At 39.7% G+C, this 9,715-nt stretch overlaps 1 protein-coding gene across 1 annotated transcript; it reads right to left on the reverse strand.

The window, feature by feature from the left end:
* Window positions 1-8,784: 8,784 nt before the first annotated feature.
* LOC149673249 (alpha-ketoglutarate-dependent dioxygenase alkB homolog 3-like) lies at window positions 8,785-9,410 on the reverse strand. Its single transcript, XM_089840245.1, has 2 exons — window positions 9,301-9,410; window positions 8,785-9,214 (listed from the first exon to the last, which is right to left on the reverse strand). The coding sequence occupies exons 1-2, from the start codon at window positions 9,408-9,410 to the stop codon at window positions 8,785-8,787; spliced, it is 540 nt and encodes a 179-aa protein (XP_089696371.1).
* Window positions 9,411-9,715: the final 305 nt, after the last annotated feature.

Raw genomic sequence — 9,715 nt, forward strand, 5'->3', positions numbered from 1 at the left:
GAACAAAGGGTTGAGATTATCGCGATAGAAGTTCCGTACGTTTGCAACTAAGTAACCGCGTTTAAATGCCATGAGATTGAGACATATATGAAACAAAAGGGTTGGCAGTTAGCGGATAAACCAAAAACTCAGAGCCCAGATTCAGATGGGATGTATTTGTTAATAGGGGGAGATTATTATTGGACAGTCGCGTCAGGAAAGACAGAAAGATTTGCACCTAGGATTATTGCCATTGAAACAAAATTGGGATGGGCCGTGCAGGGACCCTTGGATTCGGGGAACCAGGTAAACGTAAGTAGCTGCCCAATAACACTAATGAGGGTAGGTGTAGTGGACAGAAAAACTGATGAGATAATTGAGAAATTTTGGAAATTGGAATCTATAGGAATTGAGAATGAGGAGACAAGGGTGGCATATTTGGAAAACCAGGAAATAATAGAGAATTTTAATTCGGAAACTAAGATGGAGAATGGGCGATACCACGTGAGATTTCCGTGGAAGGTAGAGAAGGAATTGTTGCCTGATAACTTGGACTTAGCAACAAAAAGGGGGAATTCTTTAGTACGTAGATTCATTCGGGACCCTATTTTTTTTGAGGACTATAAAAAGGTGACAAATTGGAAAAGGAGATAGCAGAGATTGTACCCAAAAATAGCATAGCCCCAGCGGGAACCTTTTACCTTCCCCATCAGCCGGTAAAAAGCGCGTCGGCCACCACTAGCTTGAGAGTAGTGTTAGATGGGTCAGCTCATGGAAAGGGGGTCCCCTCCTTAAATGATTGTTTAGCAGCGGGACCAAATCTGAACCCGGATATTTATTGTTATTGTTGAGAATTAGAATGAATTAGGTTGCATTCGTAGCGGATATTGAGAAGGCGTTTCTCCAGATAGCCCTAGCAGAGTCAGAAAGGGATTCAGTGAGATTTTTATGGGTAAACACTGAGACGCATGACCAATTAAAAGAAAATGATTTTAAAACCCTACGTATGGCACGCGTACCTTTTGGGATCACTTCAAGCCCTCTTTTGCTAGCTCGAACTATAAAGTATCACGCACACAAGGTGAAGGGAACGGACGAAAATGTTGTTAGAATGTTGGACCAGGATCTCTATGTAGATGATTTGACTAGTGCGGAATAAAATTTAGAAAAGGCTTATGAAACTACTGTAGGAATAAATAAGATAATGAGCAGCGCCAACATGCGATTTAGGAAATGTAACACAAATTTGCCAGATCTTAGGAAGTTATGGGGAGACACAAAATCGGACAATTCGGTCGCCATGTTTGATGGGTAGGAGGCACCCGAAGGAATCAAACTGTTAGGGCTAAGGTGGAACCCAAATTCGGACACTTACTTTTTTGACTTAACAAAATTAATTGAGATTTTACAAAACATCAAGCCGACCAAACGTTGCGTAATCAGTGCCGTTGCACAAATATTTGACCCTATAAGAATTTGGACCCCATTTACAATTAGAGCAAAACTCTTATTTCAGAGGTTATGGGTGGAGAAGGTAAATTGGGACGAAACTTTAGGACCAGAGTTAGCGGAAGAATTCTTGGATAGGTGCCTCGATTTGCCCAATCTTTGAAATATTAGTATGCCAAGGCATTATTTTGATGGGGAGGAAGAAGTTGATAATTGGGAGTTACAGATGAAAGTAGGAACGCCTATGCGGCTATTGTTTACGTTTGGTATGTAACAAAGGCGGGAAAAATTAGGGTAGTTTTTGTAACCTCCAAGGCACGAGTCGCACCGCTTAAGCAGTTTCAGCAAGTCCAAATTAGAACCCGAACTATCGATACAGCGATTAGAACTAATGGGATGCAATTTAGGAGCGCGTTTGGTAAATTATGTAAAATCAACGTTTAGCAAAAAATTTATTAGGAGTTTTATGTGGACAGATTCCAAAATTGCCCTTTATTGGATTAGGGGAGCGTCAACCACGTGGAAACCTTTTATATCGAACAGAATATCAGAAATACTAAGGCTCACAAATACAGAAGATCGGTTCCACTGCCCAGGGGTTGATAACCCAGCAGATATTACTACACGGGGAGTAAAAGCGGAGAATCTGCGCACGCTCAAAAAGTGGTGGGAGGGACCTAGTTGGTTGTTGTTGCCGAGATCAGAATGGCCCATGGACGATTCCAGAAAAATAAAAATTGACCCCAAAGAGTTAGAACAGGAGATGAGAAAAACAATTTTAGTCATAAACATTGATGAAAAACCTGGATTAGATAAGATTAAGGACCTATGTAGGTATAGTATATTGGACAAAGCATTAAGAGTTACAGCCTATGTTAGAAGGGCATTCAGAGAAAATAAACAAGGTGGACCCGTAACCGCGGCGGAGATGGTAAAAGCGGAAATAGATTGGGTAAACTGTGTCCAGGGGATAGACTATGCTAACGAGATAGCTACAATTAAAATCGGTGAGAAATTAGGAAACTCAAATAAGCTAGCAACCCTTCAGCCCATTTTAAATAATCAAAATCAATTATGGAAAGGGGGAAGATTAGACCAATCGGATTTGACTCAAGAATATAAGCACCCCATAATTCTAAATTCGAAACAAAGGTTAGCCTATTTGTTAACGGTAGGCAGTCACAACAGAGTTATGCATGGGGGAGTCCAAAATACACTAACTCAAGTCAGAGAAATATATTTCATTATTTCGGGACGACAGTTAGCAAAGAAAGTGGTTAGGGGATGTATGGCATGTAGGAAACTACTTAGTAAAGCTGGAAGCGACCAACTGCGCCCTTACCGAAAGATATGACCGAAGAAGCCCCACCCTTCTCAGTTATATAGATAGATTTTGCGGGGCCAGTGTATGTGAAGGGACCCTCATATTTTGAGAAAAATAAGGATTTGGACAAAGCTTATATTTGTTTAGTAACCTGCGCCGTTACAAGAGCTTTGCATCTCGAACTAATACCATCATTATCAACAGAAGAACTTATGTTAGCTTTCAGACGAATGGTAGCTAGACGAGGATTGCCACATACTATCTACACAGATAATGCAAAAACGTTCGAGCTCGCAAACAGGGACATGCAAAACTTTGGAAAAAATTGAAAAAGGAAAAAATATTAGAATATTTTGGGAGGGAAGGAATTAATTGGAAATTTATAGCCGAACGAGCCGCATGGTGGGGAGGTTTCTATGAACGTATGGTTAGGTCGACTAAAACAATTCTGAAAAAGGTACTTAAAAATTCGAAACTGACCTACCCGAGATGGAAACCATTCTTTTAGAAAGAGAGGCATCCATAAATTCACGCCCAATTACATTTGTTTACAATGACCCCCAGGAACCAACCCCTTTAAGTCCCTCGCATTTTTTACTAGGAAAAAGAGTTAATTCTTTACCACCCTAAACATTCGATCAGACCATTCAAAAGCAAACACAACAACAATTAACAAATAGACTAAAGTACAGGCATCAATTTTTGGATAGGCTTTGGAAAAGATGGCAAGAGGAGTATATACTCCAGTTAAGAACAGCCCATTATTCGGATAAACAATTAACTCATAAAATTAAGTTAAGAGATGTAGTCTTAATACATCAAGACAAAAAACCGAAACATGAATGGAAATTAGGAACAATAACGGAAACATTAATGGGTAGAGACAACCAGGTCAGAGCTTGCATGATAAGATTAAGAAATGGTTCAATATTAAGACGACCCATACAACTTCTGTACCCCTTAGAGATAACTGAACCATAATTTTAAGAATTAAGAACATTTTAAAGTGAAATTAACGAATTAAAATTGGATTGTATAATAAATAAATTAAGAACTACTGTGAAAAACATAAAACATAAGATGTAAAACTAGGAATAAGAAAATATCAATTTAAATAGGACCAAATTTCTCGCGAATAGTTTTGTATAATTTTTAAGTAATACATGACTCAAGGTTGCGTCACATATTACGGTGGGGAGTGTAGAAAATATTACGAGAAATTTCAATTAAATCAAAATTAAAGTAAATTAACTTAAAGATAAATAACATCAAATAATTTTAGAATAAAATGTAAAAAATAGAAATAGAAATCGAAAACAACATGTTTTGAAACTTAACGAAAATGGAAAAACTGACAAAACCAGTTGTTTTCAAAAGCAACCTTTCAAGGAAAAACACCACTTCTATAGGGATGAGCAAGAACTTATACCCTAGAAAGAAAGTTCATTGGTCCCCCGGACCCAGCCTTTGGTAAGGGTACTGGGCAGGACCAACACCTTTGCAAAAGGTATAAATACCAAAGCATTTCCTTTGTAAAGATAGACCCTTTCAAAATTTTCACCTGTAGCCACTTGGACGGCAAAATAAAACTCGGACCACTTCTTTTTTATTTGTTGCAAAACTTTGGAATTTACTCGACTCTAACTTAGCCAAGAGACTTTAAGAAACCGAAAATTTGGACGTTTTTGGACTTCAGAGAACTCAAGGTAAATAGGCTATCATTTTTCAGACGGTGAGAGGCTCTATTAAGTAGCCAAACGCTATCAAAATATCCCAGCAATTAGGATGCGCCACTAGGAAGGTGCGATATAGCCAGAGAGGGTGCGATACGTCACTCTCATATATTAATTCAGTCCTCCATCTTATTGGCCGAAGTATCTATAGGACAAGCTTCTACTAAAAACAGAACTCGACTATTACGCGCGCTTGAGCGCTAGACCGGCGACAAGTTACGTTGGTAGCGCCCGTAGAGATATTTTGGTAGCACCATAGAACTCCGTAGCCAAGGCCCAGTACGCTAGCGAATCGTGGCATATCGTAACTATTTTGATGCAATATCAGGGTACTTAAAGTGATCCAGAACTGTATAAAAACTAACCGCACACCTAGAGTTAACACTCTGACAGTCTTTTATAATACAACAATGATGGTGCAGGCTGACCTGCGCAAGCTTCAAAGGCTGGCCTGCATTGGCATCACGGGAGCCATGAGATAAACCCCGACTGCTTCCCTGGAAATACTCCTCGACATGCTTCCTCTTCATCTCTTCGTTGAGGAGAAGGCTGTCATGGAGGCCTACAGGCTCTACAATAATGGCTGCTGGGTACCCAGACTTTGGGATCACAGCCATACTAAGCTCTTCCAGGAGTATGCTGCACTTGAGCCATCGCTAACCATGTGCTCTGAAAAACCCGTAACCAGCTTTGATTTTACAAAGCCATTCAACATCCACTTTCCCTGTCGGGCCGAGTGGACTAACCTACTGCCTCTTGGTACCGGGAGTGAAACTATTTGGTTCACCGATGGTTCTTAGACTGATTCCGGCGCTGGTGCCGGCTACTACTGCCAAACCACAAGGGTGGGTTTCTCAGAGAGTCTGGGCGCCTACGCAAGTGTGTTCCAGGCGGAAATTGCCGCGATCTGTCATTGTGCGTACTACTGCATCAAGAAATTGTATACCGAACGGACTGTGAGAATCTACTCTGACAGTCAGGCCACCTTGAAAGCGCTGAACCAGTGTCAGATCACTTTTCATCTGGTTCGCAGCTGCCTTGATCTGCTTGCGCGACTGGCGTCCCGGAACAGGATCCAGTTGTACTGGGTGCCAGGGCATAGCGGACATCATTGCAATGAGCAAGCCGATAGGTTTGCCAAAGGGGGGTGGCAGAGGCCAAGTTCTTGGGACCAGCGCCGGTCGTCCCCATCCCATACGGGTACGCTAGACGAAGTCTGCATGACAGGTTGACTTTCAAAATCAGCTCTGGCATAATATGGAGGGTCAGATACAGACGAAACTGTTTGTCAATGGCCCCTGCATCTCTCGGGCTAGGGACCTTATTGCGCTCAGCAGATGAGATGTTAGGCTAGCCACCGGTCTTTTGACCGGACACTTTCGTCTTTATAGACACCTCCATCTGATGGGCCTTCCTGACGACTCTCTCTGCTAGTCGAGCCGGGAGAAGGAAGAAACTCCCTCTCACATACTGTGCGAGTGCCAATACTTCGCCTCACTCAGACTAGATCACTTTGATTTACATACCGTGGAGCCCTCGCGGCTCTCTCTCATAACTGTGGAACGAATTCTACGTTACGCCGTGGCCAAGGGTCTCTTCAAGGCCTGAATATAAGGGTGCACAATATGCCTTTTGCATCGGTGCTGGGACGTGGCCCCCTAACCCCCAATAATAATAATGCAAACGAGATATCTAGAATTGGTGGATTATAAATGAATGATATTAAAAATCTAGTGGTCTTCAGATTAGTTTACAATTTTAAAATTACCTCGTAAACTCGACAAAAGAGGTTTTAACATATTTTTCCTCTATAATTTCCAAATGCTCTTCCATGGTTCTCTTTAATGGTTTTTTTCAGGAAAAGGTTTAAGGCATACACAATTTTTTGGACTCCGTCTCCGTCCACCTCCAATTAAATCGTTTTTGCGCCAACTTGTGGGAAATCGCCCTACCATTTCCACGTTTGCAAGTGCTCAAGCAGTCTTGCAAATGTGTGAGGTATATGAAAAAATCGGGTTCTAAAACCAAATAAGTGTTACAACACAAATCGTTTTTGAAATAATATCTAGAGTTCAGTAACATACCTTCACTTCGAACTGTTGTCCCTGTTCTTACGAAAATAAAAAAACGTTGTAATAATTCCAAATGTTTTTGATCCCGTCCGCGGCTATCTAAAAATCGAAAAATAGAAATAAATATGTAAAACAAAACAACCGCCAAAATTAACATACTCCTTGTTCTCGGTGTAGTTGGACAAAGTCTCGTATTCCCTCTTTCTTTTTGTAAATATTTCATGTCCAATGTATCCGAAATGGTCTTGGTAGCCAAAAAAGAAAAACTTTAGCCATATGGCGTACCATGTTTCGGCTGGCCCCTAAAAATTACATTAGTTTTTACTTTTGCGCTCTTTAGAGCAGCGAAAGTATTGTTCCGACCCTTGCTGGAACGCTGGGCGCCTTTTTCCCCCCTTTTTTCGCGTGCGCGGTCGGATATTTCCAGCTAAATAAATATTTTGAATTTCAAATTTCCCGCGAATTTTCGACTCGAAATTCATCCGTAGTTCACGTTACACCTCATAGGTGGCGTAACGTATTTAATTTCAATTGAAATTATTTTCCCGTCGGCGCCGGGCCTCGAACCCGCGATATCCCAATCCATACGAGACGTCAGTGAAGACGCCCGGCCGCGCGCTCTACCACGAAGCCACGCTTGCTTGTAATATAAAGCGAGATAAATTATAGTCAAGAGAAGAGGAAGGTAGAACGATATGGACCCCCCCCCACCTCCCCGACGCCCGCCACGAGACGAGAGAGAGAGAGAGAGCTGTCTGGCTTTAGATATGGACCCCCCACCTCCCCGACGCCCGCCACTGGATGCTGTCGAATATATATTGTATCGCGAATATATATTGTATCGCGCTAGAGGTGGAGAGATCCGAGAGACAGACGGACTTCGCACGCGCGCCAGACTGCCTTTAGCGCTGTGTTCCTTGCAATTTTTTTTGCAATTTATAATTATTATATATCTTTTTACTCCTAGGCAAGATTAGATTTCTACTTGGGAACATAAACATGACAATTAATATTATCATATTAATCAAAAAAGAAATTAAAGTTCTCCCCGACTGAAGGCGCGATAAGCAGAGAGAGTTTTCTAATTTACCAATGATATCGTTTTTGAAGACTCGTCTGCTTAAAAGTTAGGGAGATTAATTTACTAATAAAATTAAATGTATTAACAAAATGAAACTCGAGTCAGCGTTTTAAAACTAACTAGTTTGGGACGGAGGTACCATTGCTCACTATTTGTTTGGCAAGTTTAAAATTAAATGATCACTTAACGGAACTGACATAAAATAATAGGTAGATTTTTGCAGAATTAAATTGCAGATTCTTTGCAAAATTAACTAATCATTTTGGCAGTTTTGAAACTTTGTATTCTGGCAGCTCTGTTGCCAAGAGTTTTTTGTTAGTTTTCTTTCGTGACGATGGCCTAACCTCAGGCTCAGTAGTTTAGGCCTACTTAAAATTGACACGTTTTTCTGGGAAATGAAAGTAGGGCGGGATGTTTCTCAATGATAAATTCTTTATTTGAGCAGAAGTTATGAAATAGGCCTATATTGAATCTTGTCAATACAGTTTTGACAGATTTATCGGGTTAATTTAAGAAAAACAAAAACCTACATTAATTTTTTCCACAAGTGTTTTACAAACTGAATATTTCAATTAATCGTGTAAGTTATTTAAGAACTGAATATTTTAAACCGATTTTATCAGGTAAATTATCTTTTTTACCTCACAGAATATTTAGTCACTTTAAGATGAACTAAGAAAAACCAAACCCACATTGAGTTTTTGTAAAATAGATTTAGCAGGTACATAATTTTTTACCTCACTAAAAACTATCATTTAGTCTACTAGACATACTGATGGTAAATCATTTAATTTATGGAAGTTGGCCATTTTGCATTTAGAAAATTAGTCTATGTAGACGAGAAAATGCTATGCTATGAATTTCAAATCGGGTGAATGTTGCGGTAAGTGAGGTTAATTCTTGGCCCTTTGTCGTGAGATTCTGTTGGAATCCGGTGCTGTAAATAATTGTTTATGTTAAATTGGTTGCGAATAACTTTTTACCAAATAATTTCATCTTACTTTCCAGTCAAGCTGGGTGTTACCCGCCATAATTAATAAGCTTCCGCTTTTTAAATGGACACACCATTCCGTATTGAAGCCCTGTATATCATAAAAAATTGTGGTTTAACATGCTTTGTAAAATTGTACCAGCTTTCCTTACAGATTATCTTTTCAATTCAAATTTCCTCGTTTCTCCTAGAGAAATAGAAGCGATTATAGGGCAAACGCCCATGGTAGTTTCATTGTCACTGTGCCAAGCAATTCCATCTTTTGAGTCGCGATAAAAGTTTAAAAGAACGGAGTTAAAAGTTGCTTCTCTTAATTCCGAGTTTCCATTGGAATTGTAGTGTAAATATGCCTCAATTTTGTTCTTGAGCACGCGAATATAAGGAGACCAATCTTCATTTGCTTTGTGAGCGATTCCATTGCCGTATTTGTAAGCTATTGGACCCAACCAGCAGGTTAACCTTGGGACTGGAATGACGTTCCCACCTCGATATTGACGTTTTCGTTCAAATTGCACACTAGTCTTGATCATTTTGTAATAGAGTTTCGCTTCGTCCATATGTAAAAAGTCGGGATCGTAGTAAATTCTGAATATAATTATTATGAATGAGTTTTTAATCAAATATGAAGGAAAGTAAAAATAATCTAAGCTTTGATACGACCAAAAACTTACAATGAAGGGTTTTTCGCCAAGGGATCCAAATTAATCCAATTCCCGAAATGTTCTTCAGCAAAATATGCGCATTTTATAGGTTCATGTAATTTTGCCTTCTTATCATTCATCTTTCATTCGAAAAATTATCCAGAAATGGGTGATTTAACTTTACGAGGTACCGCTTTACGGCTCTCAACTTCTCAAGCTCGTCAAAATAACCGGAGCAAACAAAAAAAAACAAGATGGCAGTAGTATGTTACCCCACTTTTGACTATGCAAATGAGGTAAAAATTATCAAAATTTGCATAATTCAGAAATCCCACTTTTGACTATGCAAATTAGCCGAAAATGATCCAAATTTGCATAATTCAGAAATCCCACTTTTAACCATGCAAAATGATCCAAATTTGTATAAATCAAATTAGACATGCAA

Source organism: Phalangium opilio, unplaced genomic scaffold (genome assembly GCF_054372755.1).
Source record: "Phalangium opilio isolate 3A_F unplaced genomic scaffold, DU_Popi_V2 ptg000053l_1, whole genome shotgun sequence".
Lineage (NCBI taxonomy): Eukaryota > Metazoa > Arthropoda > Arachnida > Opiliones > Phalangiidae > Phalangium > Phalangium opilio.